Here is a 25,831-nt window from a genome sequence, read left to right as displayed (position 1 = left end):
TCAGCATGCATGGCACAATTAAATAGATTTTTATTTTCAATAAATATACAGTCTGCATCATACCAGACAATATGCTGTGGAAAAAAAAAGAAAAATGTACAGAAGCAACCAACAGGACAGCCTGACTGCAGCTAAGTTCACGTGGTGACCTCGAAAACTACCTCAGTTAACATACAACACAGAAAGAGCCACTGCAGTCTGTCAGGGAATTAAAATTGTGCATTTTGGGTGTTCTTAACCGCAAAAGTCCCCACAGCAGGTTTCTTTTGCACAACACAGGGAAGTATTGGAAAGTATAAGTGCTACTGGAGACGTTTACTTCGCTATATCGTCACGGTATCTACTTGACACACACAGACTGCTATGGAGAGTGGCAGACCTCACTGCTGACGGTACATCAGACCCGCGTGCACGGGGCTGCGTGTGCCTGGCACGTACTAACAGGAGCTTAATTCTGTTGAAACGAGTACAAGGACAAAACTGGAGCCAGAATCGATTTCACCACAGCTTCTACCATTTAAAAAAACATCCTAGCCTAATTACCACGTTCACCAACGAGAGCACACAGGTACGTATATCTCTGAGAGGACGAGTCATGGATTTGGACCGTAAGGAGAGCGGAGGCAACTCAAAACTCTTCCCCATCTCGGCATGTCCACCGGCACCTCCGCCTGCAGCCCGCCCTGCTCTGGACGATGCTCTCCATCGCTAAAAAACACCGGAGCCGGACGCGGGTAGCAACAGGTCCTGCTGACCAGGCCGCTGGTGGCCCCAGGGGAGCTGCTGGCATGGGACCCGGTGGGACATGGTTGGTGCTGCGGAGGTTTCACTGATGCCAGTGCAGCCAGGCGGGTACCGGCAGCTGCTTCAGTCCAATAGAGCTGCTGTGGGGTGGGTGTGAGGTTGGGTGTTTTGGTGGTTGGGGTTTTTTTCCCCCACCTCGTCCGCCTGCTTGGTTTGGCTGCCGCTGGTGTCACAGCTCATGTCACCTCCAGGGACGCGGGGGAGACGCGGTCGCACTCCTCCCGGGAGCGCAGGCTGTGCCACTGCTCCACGGCCGTCCGGTGCGCGTTGAGCATCCGGCGCCAGTGGTTGGACTCGGGGGCACCCGTGGAGTATTGGCCGATGACGATCCTCCCGATGAAGTCGTTGCTGCTCTTCACGTTGTGCCCGTACACTGCAGGAAGCAGAAATGGGGACAGGTCAAGGTAAGCGCACCACCCGTCCAGTCTGAGCCCTGCCTGCTTGAGGATGGCCATCTCCTGTGGCTGTGCCACCCCAGCACCACACGGGGAGGCTCCTGTGGCCTCCCCAAGACCAAATCCACACTTAATAGTGAGCATCTCGCCTGCCACACACGGATGGTAGAACACCATAATTTTTGGCATGTAGCTTAGCACCTCAAAATCATTCAAAAGACCTGCTGAGCAGTTTGGAAGCAGTAAGAGAAGCTGTACTACAGATTAAAATACAGCTCAAACAAATAGGGCCCACAAATCCAGGGTGATATTTAGCAAGAACATGGTGAACAATTACACCTTCTAAAGAACAGCCGGAATCTTTGTCCAGGCACACCGGGATGCTGAAACATGCGGTACAGCCTAGACCTGGGTGAATGAACAAGAATCACTCTCTGGAGCATGACATCCTTGTCATCCTTCAAATGCAAACGTTAATGACTCCTTCTAACGATAATCGTATCATTCCCAAATTAAAGACACGAATCACACACACACAGGCTGTCAGCAGGATGTTTATACAGAACCAATTTTCCATAATTATCACTTGTTAAAAGTCCAGGGAAGTAACCAAGGGAGGGATGCAAGCCTAACGCCCCGTCCTTTGTATTAGCCCAGCCTCGCGGAACAAAAGCTTGCAGACAGCCGCAAACTATAATTACGGGTCTGATCCAGGCAAATGCTGCACACTCCTGTTGGACAGGCATAAAAGCACTTTGTGTTTTGAAAAATAAAGCTTCATATCGTTAGAAAGTTGAACCAAAAGTCTGCGAAAGCTGAAGCCAGGATATCCACAGGCATTGGCTAGAATATTAAAGATTAAAAACCTTTCCCATGAAAGAGGGGGAGTTTTAAGAACAAATGTCTGCAGGGACTCCAAAATCCATGCAGGTTTGTGCAGCCAGAGGAGGTTCAAAGGTGGGTGCTGGCACAGAGCCCCTCCAGCACTGCCAAATCCAGGATCCCTCATGGCAGTACCAAATGCGCCCTTCCAGGCAGGTAGGTCACTGTGCAGCAGGCACCTGGCCCCTATTTAGGGGTGCATTTGCTATCATAATATATCCTGTGATTAATTAATATTGCTTTATTATGCCACCTAGCATATCTGCCATCTCCATCCTTATGCAAGTGCTGACTGCAAGCTGCTGTACCAGGATGGGACCTTGCTCTGGGTGACTCAGGTGCTGCCTGCTAGTACAGTCCCAAAACAAAGCCGCACAAGCTTGCATCTCACTTCATGCCTTCTGACAGCTCTGAAACATACAGTTTAAGGGCTGAGATGCTCTGCTCATCAAATAACCTGGGGATATTTTTGGCAACAGCACAGATGGTGCTCTTGTGTCCACGGGAGCCATGCGGGCTGCTCTGTGCCACCACGGCATGTCCAGCATCACGGCCAGTCCACTTACTGCTAGCTCAGCTGTCTCTACACCACAATGCTCCTGGCCACGCAAGCAAAACCGTCGCATGTCCCCAGCAATTCTCCAAGTTAATGCAATAATAACATTGCATTAAAACTCAGATCATGTTAAAGAGGTACCTCCCCACATTAGGAAGTCCACGCCTGCCCAGATTGCCACCACCAATTATCTCAAGGTGATGCCATCAGCTCTCTGAGTGCATCTGCAAGTGCCAGTGTCCAGAGGACAGCTCTGTGCTCTTTGGAACGGCCACCTTCTGAGGATGTGCTGAGGAACTTTAAGCCGTCCATTCCCAACCAGTTTGCAGCCTGCCAGAGTTAATAATGAGCTCTCCTACAAGGCAATGGATCACAAATGTAGCTAGCATGACTATGCTAAATGACCTGCTATGATTTATTATCCTAGAGAAAACAAGTATTATGATAAAATCACACAGAAGTACCCCCAAATCTTCCCTATTTTTTTCCTTTTTTTTTTCTCCTTCTTTATTTCAAGCATGAAAGAAGATGAAGCTTAATCCTAGAAGATGATACCAAATCAAACTATGAAGTCTTAAAGCCACCAACTACTCAGTTTAAGTTAGCAATGGAAAAGTATCCCAGGCATACTGATTCTTCACAAATAATCCACATCAGGACTGTAAAATGAGAAGGTGCATTACAGCTCCTCATTTTGGGACAGTTTATTTTACCATTGATCCAAGTATTTTGAATTCTTATAATGTAAAGCACCTCACCAGAAGTGTTACCTGTTAAACAGAGAAGGCTTTTTACATTTCTAATGGAGCTGTTTGAATCCATAGGACTCATCCCCTCATCTCTACTGGAGAATGTGACCTCTAATATCATCCTGTTGGGTAATTAGCATGCTGATTCCTTCAGGGTATTAATGTGCTAATTATACAAGAGTCGTTGCTTCTATCATTAACTGATTTAGATACCACAGAGGTAGACCTACTGCTGAAGAACAGAGGAGATGTTTTTCAAGGCCAAATGCTTATTCACAACACATCTGCGGACCGTAAGCAGCAGCACTATATCCCACACAGGTTTACAGACTTGCAGTTTCCCATGGCAGCTTTCCCAAAAGATGACCTGCCATTTGTGTGCCCACAGTCCAGATCCACAAGCCTTTAAAATTCTAGGACATGCCTTTCTTGGAGGTTAATTGCTTTATTCCGCTCTCAAAAAGGCCATTGTTTGCTGAGCAAGTTTGCTTACAGTTCAGATACACGGAGCTCCCGCATGGACCTTACCCAGGAGCAGGTGCTGACAGCACCATCGCAAAAATAAGCCCTTCCCTTTGCCCACACTCAAGAGCACCATTTCCCCTGTTGCTGTCACTGGTTCTTCCAAGAACAGCTCAGAAAGCAGGACTGCAAAAGCCCACAAAGCCAGGTGAGGAAAGCTGAAAGCAGAGCCTGGCTCTGCTGGTCGTGCACGATGCGCAGTGGGCTGGAGCAACCCACTCCCATTCTTGACTCCTCTTGCAGCCATTACTTTTCTCAGTCAAACAAACAAGGAACTGTTTCCTCAAGCACCGACCAGCGTGTGCCGGCCACCACCTCGGGAGGAGGAAAGCCCTGGCTCTTTTCACCTCCTGCACCAGGCAGAGGAGCCCCTGCAGCTCCGGTCCCACAGGCCAGCGGCCGGGCACTGCTCCAGGCCGTGGGTAGGCCTCGAGCGGGCTGAGCCACGCTGCCTGAGGTCTGAGCACTGCCTTCCAGTGGCCAAAGGGAGTTCAGAGGAGATTTCAGACTAAATGTGCTCCTAACTCCGTGGGGCTGCTCGGAACCAGACAATGAGGTAATTACCGTGTGGGTCTTTCAGAGTGACCCGGCCTCTGGTTGCGGACAGGTAGGCACTGCTTTGCAGTTAAGAAACCTATTTTCCTGACAGAAGCCACACACCTGATCTCATCAGCTCTCTTTCCACCATCGCAGTAACTTACACAATAGCAACATCCATTTCCAGGCCAACGCAGAGCAAAAAGCAATTAAGGAAGCAGAGGTCAAACCAATTCCTTCTGCAGCTGCTCTTTACTGAGGGATGCATTTGGAATCAGAAACACTTCTTAAAAAAAATAATCTCTTTCTAGTAGAAATGCTGAAATATAAAAGAAAATTGGGTTCACTCATGTCCATTAAAAGGGTTGAATTCTTGAGGACAAGCACTGTGATGTAAATCAAACATTTCTATGCTACCTGCTTATTGATGCATTGATCCTAAGTGATCCATATCAAACTAGTGGCAGCCTGCGTACTCAGGGAAGCTTTGCCCTGGGGCAGGGACCAGTGCAGCAGCCACAGGATGGCCCATTCCCCACGGGGCTCCTGCACAGGACAGGCTGGATAGCGCCCCAGGGCCAGGCTGGGCACAACCACACAACCACAACTGCCATCAGCCTGACGCCATCACTCCAAAAGTTGGCTCTGGTGTGAGCTTTCCCTCCTCTCCTCCCAGCCTTTGTCACATCAAATTGCTTTTAACCGGTTGACAGCTTTGCCTGTTGCTGTGCCACCAGGCACTTGCCTCTGACCCCTGAGTTTGCCTGGACGGCGTCAGCCCAGGCACTGGATCCAGCCAAAACGCCCTTTGCCTTCCTCTGCCTCTGTGCTGACACTTCCACACAAGTTCTTGTGAAGAGCATGACAGCAAGATATTAGTGATTTATGACCGATGCACACAGTAAAGTTTAAGCTGGCATTTCAAATATAAATTCCTCCTTTAACTGAGCATAACAGCAGCCCTGAAATAGCCAGGAAGACGTACTAACTCACAACATTTTCTTAAGCTATCTGCAGAAGCATCTTGCTTAGCTGGGACCATGCAGCATCTGCATCCCCTGAAAGCCCCAGGCCAGATGTGCCCGAGCTTTTCCCAGCACCGTGGTGCTGAGCGCCCCTGCTGCCACCTGCAGGCGTGCTGGGCCCAGGGCCCCAGCCCCAGAGCCTCCCCCAGGCACTGACCCCAGACCCAATCCCAGAGCTGGCGGACAAATCCCAGCACACAGCAGCGGGTGGGCACGAAGAATATAACTTCTCCAGCCTCCTCCATCAGTTACCTGCAAGGCAAGTGGAACCTCACAACTCCGAGAGAGGGGACAAATGGCAAGCAGGAATCCGCCTCTGGTTTTTCATCTGTGTTCTCCTTCAGGTTAGACATCAAGCAGAACACCTTGACCCAATTTATACGTCTGCCATCAGCTTATTTACAGAATATTCTCTAACAAATAACCCCTAAAGTGTGGTGGCTTCACATTTATCAATTTAATCTCCACCAGGCTCCAACTTGCATGTGAAGCTCATTTCCCAGCATCTCCTTCATCCTCTGTGGATGCCCAGCTGCAGCTGCAATCTGAACCAACCGAGCGCGTGGCCAAATCCTAGCCATGCACGTACCCATCTGCTGCTTCACAGGGAAACCACCACCAATTCAAGGGAACTTTCTTTGGAAAACCATTTTCTCTCCTCATCCTGCTGCAAGGGCAACCCCAGTGCTCCAGCTGGAGCACGTGCAGACAACTGAGAAGAGGCAAAACCAATTTACAAACTCCTGCGTGGCTTTCTCCTGGTAAACGGCACTTTGTGGCATTCACAACAGCAAATCGATTATACAAAGCCCTTTTTTTTTTCCTTACATGTCCAATCATTTGTTTTCTAATTAAACAGATCTAATCAAAGCAGAGCTCCAAGTAGCCAAGTTACACGCAGAAATTAAAGCAGCGACCAGAGAAGCGTGTGCTGTCCCAAAGGGCGCTGCGGGGCTCAGCCCCCTGGCAGCTCAGATCCCTTCCAGGTCAGGGGCATTTAACCAGCACAGTATTTCATACCCAGTGGTTAGAAAGCAAATTCCTAACCTGTGCCAGCAAGGCAAGCACGTTACCAGTCTCCTCACCTGTCATAGATGGACCATTGGAAACAAATGAGGGGGAAAAAACAAAACAAAACAAAAACACTAAGACATGGAAATACAGAGGTCAGATTTAAGCACAGAGCATTATGCCTCGATGCAATCGAGTTTTCATAGCTTTGGAGGCAAAGCAGACAAGGCAGCAAGCCCCAGCGCAGAAGCATCCCAGCTGGGAGGGGGGCAGCGCGCTCCCGCACCTCCGGCAGCCGCAGGCATTTCATCTCCAGGCTGCCCCGCCGCCTCAGCAGCTAGCGCCAAGCAGATTTCTCCTCATTTGATACACAGGAAGATTATACCCAGTGAGACGCTTCAGCAATTTCTTTCACCGTGGCATGAGCAAAACAAGATAAAGGAGCAAGGTTGAAAGAGGCGTGACTGTTTAAATTAATGGGCTTGGGAAAATCAGCGAGTGCTGGAGGTTGGCCTGGAGAAAGGAAGTTTTGGTTCTTTCCTTAGGAGAAAAAAGATTCCTAAAAAATTCTAGAGACGTCCAGAAAAATACTATTCTGCCATGCCTGCAGTGATGCACATACTGAAGGCACAGACTTCTTATTAACAAGGTCAGTCAGATTGAAGAGTCTTCACTCTGCCTTGCTTGCAAGCAACAGATTGGCTTGGGAAGCACAAACATCTTGGTGCTCTCGCCACTATTAATCCTGTCTCACTCATGAAAGTGGACAGTCTGTGCAAAAAGCTAAACCCTGCTCCAAGCATCTTCCCTGAGCAGCCCCAAATATGCGGTACAGGCAGGGGCTGCCGGACCCCTGGCATCACAGGGAGACCAGTATCTTCTCACCACAACAGCTTGCCCACAGCCTCAAGGTCGTATCTGATTATTTTTATAATAATCCTGGGTGTGGTTGCTTGGTCCCATCACCCCAAGAGCAGAGATGCCCTCGCAGGACCTACCGGGTCACGTTGTGTGGAGCAAAGCAGCAGCACCGTTGTTCTCGCTAGAGCTGGGCACAAACCATATGGTGCCCAGTGCATAAATGCATTTAGTATTTTATAATGCCAGACACAAAGGCCAATTTCTGATCTAAATTAAACAGGTATAAATCCTGAGAAAATCCTCTGCTGACATCAATGTTTTTCTTTTTATTCACTTTGACTAAGAATAGGATTACACAGATTTAAACACAGATTAGATTCCACTTCTGACCTGCAATATTTATATATTCCTGACATATGGAATATATAGATACCACAGTGCTTCAGAAGCACAGGTCTAATAGAAAAAATTTCTAGCAGCAAATTGCCTATCTATTCATCTAAGAGAGATTATGGTACCCAACACGATACCACTAAAAATCAGAAGCCACCTCTTATTCCTGTGCGCCAGCACAGAGAAAAAATGAATTTGATTCTTATTAAAGGGGACAGTTTTTCCCTATACATGTGTGCAAAAGACAGTGCCTGAATATATATATATATATATATATTTAATAAAAAGCAATAGGAGAAACAAGAGATCAGCATCTGAAGCAGCAAGTCAGAAATTAGATGTGTAATGACCCCAAACAGATTGGGTTTTCCATCCCTGCAAATGGGCACCTGAAGATGATGAAAGCATGACCTTCAGATGCCAACATACAGACAGGCAAATCAAAATTCACACGTATTTCCAGAGAAGCCTGAGGCCAAATCCATTATTTGCCTTCAACCTGGTCAGCTAACTCGAACATTTGGAAATCAGCCTGTTAATTAAAAAAATACCATTAAAAAGCCTCGATATGTCTCCATCCCATTCCCGGGACTCTTAAAAATCTCATGCAGTCCCAGCAAAAACCAAAAGCATCACCCTGTCTCCAAAGCCTACACCATGAGTCTGACCACTCATCCAGGATGAATGAGTTAGTTTTATTTCAAGCTGCTTTGGGTAAACGTGGATTTGGGATCTCTAAGCCTTCGGTACAAGAGTTTGCCTGTCTGCCTAGCTTTGGCTCACCTGGAAGGTGTGGTGCTGATGAAGACCTTCAGCTTTGGCCCATCTCTCCAGGGTTTTCTGCCTGGTGAAAGTTGCTCTCCCCTTCAGCTACACCAATAACTGTCCCAGAAACACTGTCGCATGGATCAAGAGCACCCCAAACCATTTTCTACCATGCAAAAAATACTCAGTAGACAGTGTACAAAATCAAACGGGTTTGTACCAGACCATCTCCACCAGCCACAAGAGCAAAGGGCTACAGTTGTGAGCCTGTGCTCCCAAGTGTCTGTCTGTGCCTTTAGTGACTGCTTATTCCAGACCTTGATCCACCTGAAATATCCGCCTCCAGCAAGAAGTCAGGATTTCAAGGGAGACCCTGTTCTTCCCTTCTCACGCTGTAATGGCGCAGAAGGAATGAATATGCTCCAGCAGGCAGTATTTCCTCAAAAAGAAATCATTTCAGCCAAAGCAAACTGAACTACCCCAAACTAAACCATTATCAACACATCCTGATAAGGATTTTTCTTCCTCTAAAAATTCAGATTTCATTAAATGGTCCTTAAATTTTCCCAAAGGCCAAGGGAAAGGGAAAATGAGGCAGTAGAGGAACAAGGTATATTACTATTGAACAGCAATCTGTTATTTTAATTAAGCACTCTCTATTAACTGGAAGTTAATTAGAGCCGCGGGATAAAGCATCAGCGTGATCTTGTGGGCTGAAGACATGAATTGTAACAGCACTTGGTGTTGTTGTCAGAGCCCCCATAGTGTGTGGAAGCCCTTGAAACCACGGGTGTAGGTGTTCAATATCCCTCTGTTCAACAACAAGTCCTTGAGAACTCAAAAAACAAACAAACAAAACAAAAAAGAACAAAGAAAAACAGCTTGGTCCTAAATCAGCATTAAAGCATACTGAACAGTGAAGAGACTCATAAAATCCTACAAATGGTTCAGAAGATAAAGTGCCTGCAAGCTGTAAGCGTTCAGAAGATGTTAACGAGTCACCAAGATGCGGTTTGCCCCGGAGCTCTGGTGGTTTTTATTGGGCCATCTGGGCTTTGCTGCAACGCAAACAGCATTACCGCCGATTGTTATTAACAATGTTATAATCATTAACAAAATACCACAGTGCTCAGATTTCAGGTGTCATCTTACCTCCTGCCGTGCAGCCGGGGCTTTTGGAAGGTTAGGCTGGGATTTAGAGGACAGCCTGCCCAAAACCCATCAGCGGGGAGAGCACACCTCTACACGCCAGCATCCAGCCCTTTGGAGCACAGACCCTGACGTTGCACCTCAAATATCTCTTTCTGTGCTCCGAAGTGCCCTCAGAGCATCACTGGAAGGCAGCAGCCGACAGCCCTGCTGCTGGGACCAAATTCCACACTCCCCTTACCAAGGGACAAGGAACAATTAATGCCTTTGTTCACAGGTATATCTGGCTAGGAGAACATGTCCTTGAAAGCCCTGTTTGTCTGCAAGAGACAAATTCTGCCTGCAGCGAAGCAGAAGATGGCCCATGGCCACGCTGCCAAAAGCAGCACGCGGAACAAAGCACCACACCGAAACGTGCCTGTCTGCCACCATCTGGAAACAGATGCTCATCACCTAGACAAGGTGTTTGGTGGAGTAAATTAAAAATCAAACATCCTCCCCACAAGGTGTTGCCTCACTAACTGTCTTTTTACCTAGTACCAATCATTTTCCTGGTTTTAGCCTCTTTTGGCGAGAAGCCATGTACAGCTGACATTCTGGTGGAGACAGCCTCCCCCTGAGCTCATCCCACCTCATTTTAGGCATCAGGGTGGGACACTGAGGCAGTGACACCTCCAGCAAGCATCCGAGGTAGGCACAGAAGGGAAGGCAGACAGAAAACTTGTACAGGGGACCCTGCCCCAACGGAGAAGGAAGGAGAAGCACTTTGGTCTGTAAATGCCAACAATTTCCAGTGTACAATGATGATATACCCAAGGAGGATAAAACATCTAAGAACTGGTCCAGAATGCCCCAAACCTCAGCTAAGGCAGTTTGTGTGCCCTGACCTGGAGGCACATACTGCCTGTCTCCCTCAGAGGCTATATTTCAACCCCACGGTCAGTCCAAAGGACAGGACACCACAAGGAAAACAGCAGAGAGGTGGCTTTTAGAGAGCTGCCCATTTTCAGGGTTGGCATGCGCTGTCTTTGGGAAAGCCACAGGAAAAACATGCACAAATTGTTATTACAGTGCACTGAAAGCCAGACAGTCTATTCAAGACAAAAAAAAAAAAGCCACCACCATGGAAAAAATAATAATCATACTTTGTCTAGATAGCGCATCACTCTGTGGTGGAGCTACACAGAGGGAGGCAGGAGCCCCAGCTGATAGGGACTGGCACGGCTCCACTGGCTTCAAATGAAGCCAAGCCAATATAAAGACAGCTGCAGACTGGGTCCAAAATATGAAGCCACAAAAAGGGCTCCTTTAAATTATTGAAGATATACTCAATTTCTGGCTCCCGCAACAGCTTTTGCAGCTCCCTATCCATTCAAAGCATCATCAGCCACCCTTCAAGCAGGATTATTTTCCTTTTCAATTGGACTTCGACTCAACAGCAAATTTAATTAACTGACCTAATGGACTAGAGCTGTGGATTGAAAAAATAAAAAAATAAACATCAACTCCCACAAAACAAACAACAAAAAGAACCACCATTTCAGCAAAAACAAAACAAAACAACCTAGAGCAAAAATGTGGCTTGTGCTCCTGCTTTGTAGAGATGCAAAATACCAACAAGACCTGAGCTGTGCTCCTCACGCTGTGAGGTCTAGAGAGCTCCTCTGCTTTGGCAACCATTTGTTCTTTGTTGTCTTGTAATGGAAGATCCCAAAGCCCTTTACCGGCTTCCCCAACGTGCCAAGAGCAGGCTACGTGGGGAATGCTGCCTTCCCCATCCCGGGACTTTCATTTCACTAAAACCACAAAGATTCACCCATCAGTGCCACGGTCCCTGCTGGTGACACACTTCCACCAGTGTACAGAGACTGAACATGGCTCTCAGCCTTCACCACCACTACGTCCCCAGGACCACGACATCCCCGTGATGCCACAGGTGTCTGCGCAGGCTTCCTCAAACGTCCTCATGATGGGACAGGTCTCGGTTCCTCTGCTAACCGGACAGGAGGCTCACAGCAGACCAGCGAGCAGAAGACTGTAAACACAGCGATGTGAGTGACACCTCTCTATGCTGGTGCCCACAAACCCCATGAGTGCCTGAGCTGATCTCTACACACTTGGCTTTTGGACTCTTCCCACTGGTGCCTGCTAGCAGCTACTGCTGGAGACAGGACGGAGCTGCATGGAGCTTTGGTTTCTCCTGGAATGACAGATTCAGGCTGCTCTCAACTTGCTGCATGATCTTGGGCAGTCTCTTTGCTTGATCCCTTCCCGTCTCATCCAGACGGCCACCTCCACGGTCACAGCACCACTCACCTCCCATCAGACAACAGAGTCCCAACTGCAGCAACGATGCCCACAGCCATGCCATGCCCGCATCATCCCTCAGCAGCAACAAGAACTTGGCCCCGCTGCTCCTCTGTGCACTCCTCACCAGCTCTGGAGCTGCCATTGACATTTCTGGATTATTTATTGCAACTTTCAAAGCAAGCACCGCGTTACTTAACAGCGAAGTGCCACTTAAAAGACATGCCACTGAGATCCGGCTGCATTACGTATGGTTATGAATCAACTAGCTTCCAAGTGACTTATTTTAAAATACATCCATTTGCACACAACAACAAAAAAGTAAAATAAATCAGGCATCCACGCATCAATGCCAACTTCATCAGCTGCTGTGAGAAGCATTGCATTCCACTCATCCTCCCTGATTGCGCAGAACTGATACTGTTTGCCTTCTGTTGTTCTCTTAGAAAAAGGGGAAAACAAAGAAAAAGAGTATTTCACATCTGTCACGTGAGCACCTGACAGAAGCTTCCAAGAACAAATTCATCACTGCACGTGAAAGGTACAGTCAAGAAAGATGTGCACGCAAAGCAGTGATTAATTAGGCTTTTTGCTGAGGAAATTTTCGTACATGAAGGGTAGGATTTAAATCACTGATCAGCATCACTTCTGCTATGACACGTTTGGAAACAAGTTAATGGGTTGGAATTAGGCTCGTGTGCAGGCTGTGACACCTGTATCTGCCACGTAAGAAATAAAGTAAGAAAATACTTCAAAATATTTTCTTTCAGATGCAGATTCCTTTCTCTTCTTCAAAAAGACAGTGAGTAATGGGTGGAAAGCTGTGAAAAATAGAAGTAAAAAAAAGGTTTGGGAAGCACAGGAACCCAGAGTGGCCAAGGGTGCAGGTATGTCCCCAAATCCACCACTGGGACCCAGCTCCTGGGCACCTGCGGTGAAGTTGTGCTGTGGGAGGAAAACCCACCACCTCCTGGGGGTCCCACACTTCCATTGAGAAGCAGAAAAAGCCAGCAGCCACAGCGGTCTCTACAGCAGCGCTGCCTGGAGGTCCACAACGCTGTCTCAGCTCTACCAGAGCTGCCCAACTCCCAGCCTACAGCACATCCCCACACTGTGCTACATTGGCTCTGAACAGCACACCCAAGTGCCAGTTTCTACTGAACGTTTTCATAGCTAGAGAACAAAAATAAGAGATTCAGAACCAATATAAAGTAATAATTCCTATCCAAGCCAAGCATCTCCAGTGCTGGCAGAGCTCTCATGTGAGGTTAGCACCTGCGAGGTCTGGGGACCCCATCTGCGATGCTCCTCCGGGCTTTTCCCCAAATCCCAGCCTCTCAAAAACAGAGATATGAACGAACCCACTAATGGAAGAGGTGATGTCAGTGTCAAACACCTGTACCTGCCTAATCTCCCAGGCAAAAGTTATCTTTGCCAATGCTTGGGCTTCAGTATCACTCAGTGCTCCTCTCTCATTTGTCCAATTTTTGACTTTATGTCAAGTTGGCTACTGCCAAGAAGTATAATTAATGCACAAAACCGTTCCCAATGGCACCAATCAAGCACAGAACAGCCATGGTGCTTCCCCAGCAGCTCCAGCCTTCAGCTGGGAAAGGCTTATGCAGAAGACAGCATGCTGACTGAGCTTCCCTGGAGACTCCAGCGCTGGTTGCCTGTTGCACCGCAGTTACCAGACAGGCACCACCCTGCACGGGTTCCTCTGCACACCTGCAACTACTTCTTCATTCACCTCGGAGACAACCAAGGCCATGCTAGACCAATAACGGCAGCACATTTACCTGTGAACACCAAGCTGGCATTTTCCAGTTCTTCTTGGGGAACCTTGAAGCTGAAGGACTCGTTGTAAAAGGGATCTATGGTCCCTCGCATGCAGGAGGTTTTCTTGGTTTTGGTTAACTTCAATCCATGAACAAGCTGAATTTTCACAAAGGGATCTGACAAAAATATGAAAAAAACACAGGCTGCAAGTTACTGGTGCAGTGAGCTGATGCTCTGGTTCGGGAAGGTTCTGCACAGCTGGGCATGCGGGAGTGGGGCTGGACCACGCTGGAGAATGGCACTGGGAAAGGAGCAGGACTCGTACCGCCACACAGTGGAGAGACAAAAGTCAGGCAGCTGGCTCAAAAATGCTCCCTGCCAAAACCACGCTGAGCACAATTAATGACAGCCTCGACTCAGACCAAATGCACTGCTCTTTCTGGAAAATGCCAATGTTCTGGCAGCATCAGCAGTTGGGGCAGGGAGCATGGCAAAAACCCATCAGGACATGTGCATGAAGCAATTACCAGCTCAGAAACAGCAGGGAACAACGCATGGACACTGTAAAAACTGAACATCGCCTCCAGAGCAGCTAGTTACCCTAAATAAAACCACTGCAATATTAACATTCATGCAGTGCTTGGCACCTGCAAAACAGAGCACAGCCTTAAATGGGCTGCCTTAACAGCACGAAGCGTCAGGGTAGGCTGGGCTCCTGGTTTCTCACTTCGCTCTGGGTCAGAGATTTTGACTTTAAGCAAGATGAAGGTATTCATACTCTCTATTTTTGCTCAGGGTAAATGTTCTGGACACTGGTTATTGGTAGCTATACATATAAAATGAATATCTGCTGCCTTCTATTAATAGGAACTGAGCATCCAAACCCTCTTGGGTCCCCACCCAAATTGCAGGCTTGCTGTCGATCTGCTTTAGAAGTACATACAAGCTGTGCATGAGTAATGTGAGAAATACCCTGCCCTTTACCTGAACCTTGGCTCATGTCTGTCTGAAGAAGCTGTTTTGCTCTAATGATGTCCACGTTCAGTCTTCCTGCGCTGGGTAGGTAGTTTAGTGACAACAGCAGCTCCCCCAGCTCGACTTCATTCTACAGGGAAAAGGCAATGTGGAAATTCAGAACAAAGCTTGGAGGGGAAGAAAAGAGCAGGAAGATAAATTAAATAAAACCCATTTGCCTGAGTGCCTGAAAAACAAATTTTAGTCACACTCTAAGCTGCAACCAAGAACCATCTGGTGGTATCTTGTGCTGAGCAGAAACAAGAAACAATACTATCCCCAGACAAAGATCTGTTCCTTAAACCTCTGACCACTCATCAGCTTTTCAGAAGACACTGCAAAGAGGACCTATATGGAGGAATGAATACAGGGTCAGTAATTTCTACTCCCCTTCATTTTGAGTAGTTCCAGGTGGAACTACCTGTAGTTCCATCAGCCTCACCTCCTGATTAATGCACACAACATGGACCCCATTGGAGAAGGCCTTCTCCTCCCTCCCCGGCCCCCATGGACCACCACCAGCCACCTGGGAGCTTCAGGTATGGTTCAGGCAGGAGATGATTAATGCATCCCTGGGGCACATGAAGAAATCCAGAGACATCCCCTTGGTACCTGGCTCTGTCCTATGCAGAGACCACAGCAGGATGCACTGCTGCATGCCCAGCTTAACCCTGCCCTTGCTTCTTGTCAGGCTATATCACAGCCATCGCTTCACTTGAATATAGCTGTTCAGGCGTTATTTCTTTTCCTTTCACTTAATGGTGCTTAAAAACAGGAATTAAAATAAATAAATAAATAAATATGGAGAACTGAAAGCACTGCTCCTCAGACATGGCAGCACAGAACAACCTCTTCCCCTTAGCACAATGTGGCTCAGAGACGCTGCTGTTCTCGGATGCAAAATAAGCACACGGAAGCAATGCTGGAGGTGCAGAGCACACCCACCTGCCCTGGCAGGTCACCGCTCCTTCAAACTTGTCCCAGGTCCATGCAGGAGCCCAGCACTAGCTCTGCATCCCTGATGGCAGTGTAAGTCAAAGCCCAGCCAAGACGTGACCGCCACCGCCCGCTCACAGGAGAAGAGGAGCTGCTGCGGTACTGCAATCATAGCAAAAGGCTTAAATATCTTTAACGGTGCCCCAAATATTAGATTACAGAAATCACAAAGTGACTGGCTAGGCAATAAAGAAAAAAAAGCTCTGAGACACAGCAACAACCTGAGCTGGCCCAAAGAACCAAATTCATCAGCAGATGGGTCAGCACACCCGGTGCCCACCCCAGGCAGAGCTGCGAACACGAGCGCACCCAAATTCTCTCCAGGCACCCAGGTCCTCAGCGTGGCGCGGGGCTGCACCCACTGCCTGGCAGGAAGGCAGCACACCAGCAGCTCCTGCTGCCCGCCGGCCATTCGGCTCCTCGCCTAACAAGCCCAGCACTAAATCTGACGTCAGGTAATCATATTAAAAGTTCTCCCCCAGGCATTTTGTCTCCTCTGTTCCCGTTGACTACTCCCGGCAAAGGCAGCAGGATGCGCTCGGCATGCAGGAGCAGGTGGCAGGCTGAGGGAGCCCTGCACCTCCGATGCAATACAATCTATTTTTATTTATTTATTTGCCTTCTATGGAAAATATGCCAACAGGCTGCCTGATCCTAAGCCAAAACCACATGCCCTATTCACACACTTAACTGCCCCAAAGCCACGCCAGCAGCATCAACCCCCAACTAGCCATCCTGATGGCACCTCTGCACCTTTCCTACAGCCTCTCTCCCATGCCATAAAAAGCATCTGATTTCTTAACCTTAACGCTTTTCGTCACAGCATCTCTTGGGTCGCATTACGTGGCAGGATGTGATTACACAGCACATGGACTCCTATTCACCATGTGCTGCAAACTGTTCTGCTGCTGCTGCAGTACTTGTGCTTTTCCTGGAAGGCAACTTGCTTCCATCAGCCTTCATGAAGCCCCACATCACAGTTCTCTTCAAAATATGGTATTTTCAATTATTTCAATCAGAAATACATTTCCCAGCACCTGACCCAACACATACCCAGTGCTCACAACCCTTGGAAGGTCAAGCCACACCTAAACAAACCATTGTGCCCACCTGTAGCACAAGGTAAGGATCTAGGAATCTAGGACAGCATCACATGCAAGGTAATTTAAATGACCAATTCTATCATCTTTGCTTTGATCTTCCCCCAAAACCTCTGACACATTTATCACTGAGAATGGTGACCCCAAGCAGGACCATGGTAGCAGACCTGGCCAGGAGCCCATGGGCAGCACAAAGCCACCCCGATGCTGTCTCTTGGGATGACTTCTCCTTCCCCCCTCCTGGCTAACAAACCACAAGGGCTAATCTCAAAGTTCACACCTGGCTTGTAAAATCTATTACCAGCATGGTAACGAAGCACTCAGCACCCACAGCACACAAACGGGGTCCGCCTGAGATATCCCTCAACCTCAGCTCATTTTTTTATAACACCAACAACGTTTTTAATGCATCCAGGCTTGTTTTCTGCTCGCATTCACTGCTGTGCTGGGCTCTATGCAGACTTTAATTCCTAGAAATTCAGGTACATTTAGACAGCACAAATTAGGAAACTAATTAGTGATGCTATTACCAGCTGGGAAGAGACAGTCAAACAGTTTAGCCTGTAAATATCAAGTTCCTGACACAGCCAGGAGGCAGGCTGACACTGGGCAGGAAGGTAGGACTTTTCAGATCACCTCAAACTTAGAGTGCTGGAGACCCACGTTAAAATTTGGGGTAATTACTTCTGGACCCACCCATGGTGGAACCTGTGGACCTTAACCAAGACGTGCAGGAATTAAGAGGCTCCTTTGGCCAAAGGAGAGGCTGCAGGAAGGGGTCTCCCTGGGAGGTGAGGGGAGGCTCAGCAGGGACACGCAGGTCTCCCCCAAGGGTCTGCGCCAATGGGAGCAAAATTGCTCCATTTTTTACACCCACAAAAATCAGGCTAGGTTCCCTTGAAGCCAAGCCAAGTTTATTCAAAGAGCTCCTGCAATGTAAGCACCATGGTGCTGCCCAACATGAGACCTTGCTGGGGAAAAGTAAAGCTAAATCCCTGATTTTCAGCAGGACCCAATCTACCAGGGATATCGGCAGCTCCGCAAGAACCTTTTTGACTGTTTGGGCATATATTTGAGTGAGGAGAGATATAAAACGCTATATTTTGTAAGTGTGATCCAACAAAGTCAGAAGACTACAACTGGCTTTAATGAGCCTCAGCTCAGGCTTAAATTCCCAAATCCCAGTAGTGCCTTCTGTCTCTTGCTGCTTTTCAACTGTGTCCAGATTTTTGCTAATTATCTTAGGGGAAGTAAGGTACAAGCCAGCCCAGAAAGACCACGGCAGGATGAGTGTGCTCAAAAACAAAGCAGCCCCATGGCAAGGCGGAACAACAAAAGTGTTCCTGGTGATAACAAAAGGTGCTTTCAGAAGGAAACCCAGCTCCCCGAATAGCTTACAGTATGAGTGACTCAGACCTTTAAAAGCACTTAACTCGAGAAGTGAACTGCCTCTGATCCTATAAACACATTATTTCTACTTTAGCTGCAATGATCTAGGAAACATGTCTCAAATCCTGCCACAGTGGCCAGGGGGACAGCAAGCGCACAAGAAAACATCTGTGGTTGGTAGCTACCATGCGTTTCTCCCCAGAACATCGGAGGAGCACCTCCACCCTGTGATGCCCAACCACACTCAGCAGCCTTCCCCTGTTCTTTGGTCACTTGTCATTTGCCGTCGTTGTTAAGCAACAGGCAAGGACCCAACTGGGTGCTCCAAGAAGCCCTAGGCACAAGGAGGTGCACCTCCTCAGGTTTTTGCTCCCCGCTCTTTCCCCAGCAAGCTCACACCAGGTGTGCCCTTGCTGACGTGACAGCCTCACTAAGGCACGCTGATGGCACACTTTGTGTTGGACAGGGAAATGGGGATGTAGGCAGAGGAGCTGCTTAAAGGACTCGGTGCTCAGCAGGCAGAACAGAGATAACTGGGGAGCTTCTGGAGTTCACCGTACGATGGACAAAAAGGACCCTTCTCATTACAGGACGGGCAGGAGACCCAGCTCAGGGATGGATGCATGGATGTAGAGGTCTCATGTGGCTGGTGGGGCCCGCAGGGCTGGCCAGGGTGCTCCTCCAGCACACGGACCTGCTGAGCTTGGGCACCCACACTGCGCAGCCGTAACCACTGACCCCCGTGGCCACCATGCTGTTCATAGGTATTTTTATCAGCAAGAATAACGTCAAGACATGTTTTCCTGGGGAGACTCCAGGCACAGCAGCACGGCTGTTGTTCTGTGGCACACCGAAGCCTCCCCAAATCTCACACCCATGTATCGGCTGAGCGCAGAAGAGAGGGATGCGAGCTTAAGCACAAGACGTGTCACCGGCACATTGGTCATGGCAGGGGGGGAAGTGTCTGAATTTTCCTTTTCCTCCGTCTTTGCATCGGAAAACTGAAACGCTGCTGGTTTTGCCTATGTGAACACAAGATGTTCACAGAACACAATGTGCAGAGGTGCCCCTCAGGCACGGCTGCGCAAAGGCATGGTTGAGTTACCATTATTATGCTGATGACGTGCTGATTTGTGCCGAGATCCCAGATGACCCTGGGAAAGCAATTTCCTGTTTGATTAGGTGCCTAAGTGACACAAGCCTAGATGTCTGAGACTCTCCTGAAGCTCTCATTTACATTTCACTCCTGGCTGTTTCCCTCCACAGCCTATTTCACAGCCAGCCTTGGGCTCGCCTTGATCCAGAATCTTCTACCCTTACTACTTGGGTTGAACCAAACACACAAAAGATATATTTTTTTTCCCTCTTCTGTCCTCTCTGAAACACAACAAGGCTGTCCCAAGGGAAAAAGAGTTTTTAATTAATGCCACTTGCACATCTTGTTTGGATCAGGGCAATTCCTTACTCGCAGCCCCCCCCCAGCTGTTCATTTCGCACTGCTACAACACCAGCAAAATCCTGCAGCTAAAAACTCTCCCCAGTTCCCGACGGGAACCAGAGCACATTACATCAGCACAGACATCTATGCAACGCTCCTAATGAAGTTTCAGATTGATTTTCCTCCTCAAGGTTATCTGTGATGATACCTCCAGGCACAGCAGAAAACTGATGGCTTAGAACAGTTTGCTCTAACAGGCTCTCTACAGCATCCCGTGACACACAGCAATTATTTCTGGAAGGCTGGGCTATTAAGGACCAGAACCTGAAATATATACACACACATATATACATATATAGACAGATATATATATACACACACACCAATGGAGAAGAATGTTACCTGTGTAACAGGCTGAGCAGATACATAATGAAGAGAGTCACAAAATCCTTTCTAAAGTCTTTGCAAATTCACATGGCCATTAGGAAACATTTATTCCCACCCACCCTCCCAGGAGATACTGCCCATCTTGAGGTTCTCTGATACTTTTGAGCTTTCTGGCAACAGGACAAAAGCAGCTCACGAACGGCGCGTGTAGAGGAGCCGTGGCACAAGTCCTGCTTCTGTAGACACAGACCTCGCGGTAAGGGAGGTTCGCAGGCGTTTGCTCTCTGCGTGGCACCTGCAGCAATGCTGCGGCTGGAGCAGTTCCCCCAGCTCTGCCAGACCCATCAGCATCCTCTATAATGACACCAGCGAGGAGAAGCAGCTTCTCATTTTCAGCTCACATGGGGAGGCAGTGCGAGGGGAACTGCCCACAGGGCCAGGGACCCGTCCCTAGGGGAAGGACTGTTTCTGATCCGGATCCCTGGGCTGTACGAGTCAAACAGCCCTGACGCTTCAGCCATAAAGCAAGGATCCATCTGGGAATCTGAAACAGGAGCAGAACGGCCACCTGCCACCTGTTCCCACCAGCAACTGCAAGAGGAGGTATCTCTGATTTGCCTCTCTCATGAAAAAGCCTCCGGGCACAAGATGCAAGGTTTTCTGCGGGGAGCACCAGCACCTCCTCTGGGCTCCGCCTCAACAAAATAATCCCCGCAGCATCGCGGTCCTCTGCAAAAAGGGCAAGGAGTGACTGACACACGGGTGAAGGGAGGAGGTGACTGAGGTGACAGCTGGAAGCAGAAGAGACAGATGAGGGCAAAAAGAGAAAATGTTCAGGAAGAAAAACTTCCCAGTGCTGGGGCTTTAAAGACTCAAAAAGGGGGGAAACCAACCAACCAAAAAAAAAAAATCTGGAATGGACCTAAAATAGAGAAAAGATGCAAGGAAAAACGGCAGAATGCCATAGGCCAAAACACTACAACCAACCACAGGTTAAGAGCTGAAATGTTGTCAGGAGACAAGGCCAGCTGGGAAGGGAGTGTGAAGACCTCGGAGCCGGCTGTGCTGCTGCTGAGGCTGCACCACGGCCACCGCCACCGTCCCGCAGCACCAGGCACCCATGGGTGGTGGCAGCTCCCCAGACCCTGCCTCCAGCCAGGCACGGGCAAACCACCGGCTGGATTTCAGCATCCCATTAATGGGCAAGTAGATATACATATCCAAGCCACGTTCATCAGCAGTGATTCTGCATCACCCCTTTAATTAAGCAGCTGCTAAGCTTCTGGACAGCTTTAAAAAAAAAAAAAAAGGAAAAAGCCCTGACAATGCTCACTTCCATATTTAATTTCCTGCAACTCCGTTTTACCAGCACGGAGCCCCCTTCCATGCCGACACACACGAGGTTGAACCAAACACTGCGCCAAGGCTCTCTGAACAAAGTCTCCGGACACCTTTCCATCTGTCCTACGCCTGTATGAGAGATGTGTGCTGGCATGTTTTTTTAATAATACCCTGTGCTATCAAACGCAAAGCATAGCATGTTCCCCAAGGATGGCTCCTTCTCAGACTGCAGTGGGCAAGCCCGGGAGTGTCAGTGCCAAGAAAAAACGTGGTGCAGGCACAACTGCTGGGCTCCAAGCAGCGTGCCAGGGCCGCCTGCCTGCACGCCACAATTCAAGGTAATGTGCAAAAGAACTGCCCCAAAGTGAATCATTACCTGAATTTCAGATTCCCTTCTTGCTTTTCCTTCCCAAGCAAGGCATGGTAAGAACAACAGAACAATGCTTGCCGTAGGCTTATCCCTGAGATGGGAATCAAAAACTGTAGAGCCCTGCCACAGGAGAGCTATTTGTGCAGCACATGCTGTTTTGAATGGACAAAGATGACAGCTCCTTAAAAGACTGTCACTCTACTGCTCTCATAGTATGAAGTTAAAAAAGCAAGTCCAATACTTATCCCCTCTATTATATAAATGGCTTAATTTGAGGGGAGAAGGAATTTTTGTGCTATTTTCCCCAACTACAACCACGCAAGTTTTTTTCTTTTGCAGAATGATCTCCAAGCTCTCATTACTGCTGGTCTAAAACGTTTATTCCTGCCTACTCAAATCTGCCAAAAGAGAAATGAATCATATGTCAATAAAACTTGGGGTCCTGAACATGTGTTTTGGAATTAATCTTAACAGAGAAATGTGTGAATCTGAGCACAGCCACGGCAAGGGCTGCCAACTTCATTCATGGTAATTAAGCAAAGCCACACACATTTAAGGGGATATTTAAGGAGCGCAGAGCGTTCCTATGGGGACTGGACTCAGTGCTCCTCCGTGAACAGCTACTGCACTTTAGAAACACTCTAATTATACTAGAAAAAAAAGTCATCCAGAACTACTAGGGATAACGAATTTGGCAGTACCTAAACTGACATTTCTACAAGGAGTCAGACCTTCTGCGTATTCGCTGGCGCTGATCATACACTGGGCAGCAGCTCACCTGTGCCTCCGTGTTGGACACAATCCCACCAAATGCTGCACACACTTCCCAAACCACAAAAAGTGCTTCTGTACAGGCAGTCTTTCACCTGATGTTTAGCACTGAGTATCGTCTTGTGCTGATTCCTCAGGAGGACAGCATGCTGCTCGCCCATATTCAGCTTCTCTGGTGACACAATATGCTCCTGATATAACAACTGTCTGTATCCTGGTATGATGAGCAGTCCGGTTCATCTGACTGGCTAGACCCAAGGTAATTTTTAGGCTGTCTGTTAACGAGCAGCTCTGTGAGGGGGTAATGGAGACGTTCTGCTACCAAACACACCGTGCCTGTGCCCACCCGAGAGCTGCACACACCATCGTGTGGCTTGCAGGTGGTTATCCTGGTCCAACCCCAGTGCAGCCGATGGAGTTGCTGCTGCAGGAGCTGGACCATGGCTCAGTTTGGGAGACAGCCACCTGTCCCACCAACACCGCGTGCCCCAAAACTCTGCTGGCACCCCATTTGTGGTCCTGTGCTGAGACACAACCCCACCTCTGGGCTTGATGGGGCTCATGGTGAGTGTGGGACCAGGGCTCAGCACCCGCCCTATCAGCTTGTACCTTGGCAATGGTTTCCAGGTAGCAAAGCAGATGGTTATCTTAGCTGAGCCCATTTAAGCTGCTTTCCCTGCTCTTCTGCAAACCCCGTCCCGTCCCACCCCATTGGTATGAATCAAAACCCCTTCTCCTCAGCTCCTGCCGCCTGCATTCACTTCCCTCCATCTCAACACGCTTCTGTCTATAAATACCAGCTAAAAAACAAACAAACAAAAAAACCACCACATATTTTCTGTCTTCCATCTCTACATTTCTCATCTATGCCTGTCTGTCTTTCTCTCCCTCTGTGGCTGGTTTTACAAGCACCTGTTGCAGAGCTTTCTTCAACACGGGCTCCATCACTGGTGGTGGAGCTGCTGCCAGCTGCTGCTCAGCCTCGCCGCCCCGGGCAAGCCAGCCCAGCCCGGAAAGTTTTCATCACCTAATCACCAGGGTGGCACCACTGCTGCTCTGTCTGGCTCTCAGGAAGCCCACAATACCTTCTGTAAAAGAAAATACCAGCGGCGGTGGGTTGCTCTGTCCCAGTCTATCCTGATCTCACTACACAAAATGCACTTGGGCAGCCCCAGATTCAGTCAACAAGAAGTGAATAAAGGCTGCCCCACAACTAACCAAGCAAAAAAAAAAATGAGAAGTATTAAAAAGAAAAAAAGTCAACATGTCAAATCTATCATGTCAAAGGCAGAATCTGTCAATTGGCAAACAAAAATTACAAATTTCTAGCCTAAGCATTACTGTTATTGAAAGGCATTAAAATGCAGATTTTCAAAGTAATAAGCTTTATTGTTTTACTGCTTCCAGGATTTATTTTAACCCTTTGATCGATGCTTTTATCTTTAATCTGCACAAGCAGAAAATGAACCCTAGTCAATGAGCTTTAAAACCTTATCAGTGACAGAACATGGAAAAATGATATAAAACATCCTGCCTGGATGTCCTAGTACAAGCACAGCTATTCTCTTTGCATTCTGCCAGTTAGCTAGCACCCAGCCAGAAAGAACAAGGAAATATGAGAAAACACTTAACTAAAGCCACAAAACAAGGCACTTATCCAACCAAGGTGCAAAGGACTTTTTGGTTAAATTAAGATTTGACTTTATCTGCTTGCTATCTTATGGGAAAAGTCTTGTAAGGTTAAGCCTGTCCATTCACAGGGAGTTTTCTTTTTCTCCTTAATTTTACAAAAATCAAAATGCCAATTCCTGCATAAATAATTTAGCTGAAATCCTGCTGGAGCAGACAGCACTGCTGAAAGCAGCAGCAGCTTTCACTGAAACTTTGGAGAGGCTGGAGGAAGGGCTGGCTCCAGGCCAGGCACGTGAAGGCTGAGATGGTCTTGGCGAACCAGGGTAGGCATTAGCTGTGCAGTGACTCCAGGTTACTAATAAAGAGATGCAAAATGCAGAGACAGGTTTGTCATGCAAAGGCAAAGAAAAAAATAAATAGCAAGGCCGCATGGCATGAGTCACGGGAGGATAAGAGGGATGCAAAGAGACCTCTGTTCTCAGATACATCAATACTGAGCCCATGATGAGCCACTAGTACCAAAAAGAAAAAAAAAATCACGTGCATTCATGAATAAACATTTGGGCAAAAAGGTGGTGAGGGGAGCCCAAGAATATCTGTTCTTGTTTATTTTCCTTATGCACATTTGCCCCTGCCTCTCCAACCATCATGCAAAGCAGACCCCAGCACAGACACCAGGGAGCCCACGGTTTTCACTTGCACTCAATTTTCACATCTTTCCTTTTTGCATGAAAAAATGTCCTGGCAAATCCCATAATGCCACTGTTTCTACTCTAGCAAATCCAGCCAGCTCTCCTCCAGTTATCAGGGTCTTGTTTCTCTTCTCCCTGAGCTCTGAGGAAGCACAAAGCTCTCTCCAGTCGCTGCGCGCCCAGAGCCGGGCAGAGACCTCACCGACTGCACACAAATGCTGCCTGGCTTGCTTTTCTTCCCACCAGCACCTGATGACAATTCCCATTTCAAATCATGCTCTCAGACTCACTATAAAACAGAGGCAAGGTCATTGATTTGTCCTTCATCTCATCCAACACTTCTGGCTATGACATCCTTTCGTAGACACACAAAAATCAAAGGAACTGTGAACTGTCAGTGTTCACATGGGGTTTTTGATTCAGCGAAGGCTCTAAGGCCTAGAAAATGCACTCCCAGAGCTGGTGACACACAAACAGGGGCAACCATGTTAGACCAGCCTTCAGCGATACTCCCATCCTTAGCACAAACAGGTAGGACACCCATGCCTGGCTCTTGGCTTGGCTTTTAAATTGGTCACTGCAGGTGATGGTGCTAAAAGCAAATCTGGTAGCTAAGGGCAGGTCCTGGCTGCAAAGCTCAGATCTCAGAACTCCTTCCCTTGCTGCAGAGGAGGTGGCACTGCCCGGGGCCCTATCCTGAGAGGACCCTCTGCAACCTTCTCCCATCCCACCCAGAGAAAACTGCAGACCCAAACCTGCAGCAGGCCACGTACATCAGATATAATCTATGGCAAGTTTAATTTCCTTCAGGGACATGACACAAATAAAATTATCTTGCAATTTTTTGCTCTGGGATAGATTTGTCTTCCATATACCTTCTTTGCATCAGATCATTACTGAACTGGTGCCAGTGGTTCTCCATGTGTACAACCACAGGAGTGACCCAGCTGGGACAGTGTCACTGCA

At 48.1% G+C, this 25,831-nt stretch overlaps 1 protein-coding gene across 7 annotated transcripts in view; it reads right to left on the bottom strand.

The window, feature by feature from the left end:
• Positions 1 to 10: 10 nt before the first annotated feature.
• The window catches only part of SYT17 (synaptotagmin 17), a 49,077-nt gene continuing 23,256 nt past the window's right edge, over positions 11 to 25,831 (bottom strand). For all 7 annotated transcript variants that reach the window (XM_083800474.1, XM_083800471.1, XM_083800470.1 and 4 more), the window contains 3 exons: positions 14,720 to 14,840; positions 13,756 to 13,911; positions 11 to 1,177 (listed from right to left, as the gene is read on the bottom strand). In XM_083800474.1, the coding sequence (XP_083656600.1) occupies positions 981 to 1,177; positions 13,756 to 13,911; positions 14,720 to 14,840 (474 nt within the window). In that variant the 3' untranslated portion in view covers positions 11 to 980. The remainder of the gene's footprint in view (positions 1,178 to 13,755; positions 13,912 to 14,719; positions 14,841 to 25,831) is intronic.

The sequence above is a fragment of the Anser anser genome (genome assembly GCF_964211835.1).
Source record: "Anser anser genome assembly, chromosome: 15".
Classification (NCBI taxonomy): Eukaryota; Metazoa; Chordata; class Aves; order Anseriformes; family Anatidae; genus Anser; species Anser anser.
The sequence above is the reverse complement of the archived record's forward strand: the minus strand, read 5'-3'. Positions and strand labels throughout refer to the sequence as shown.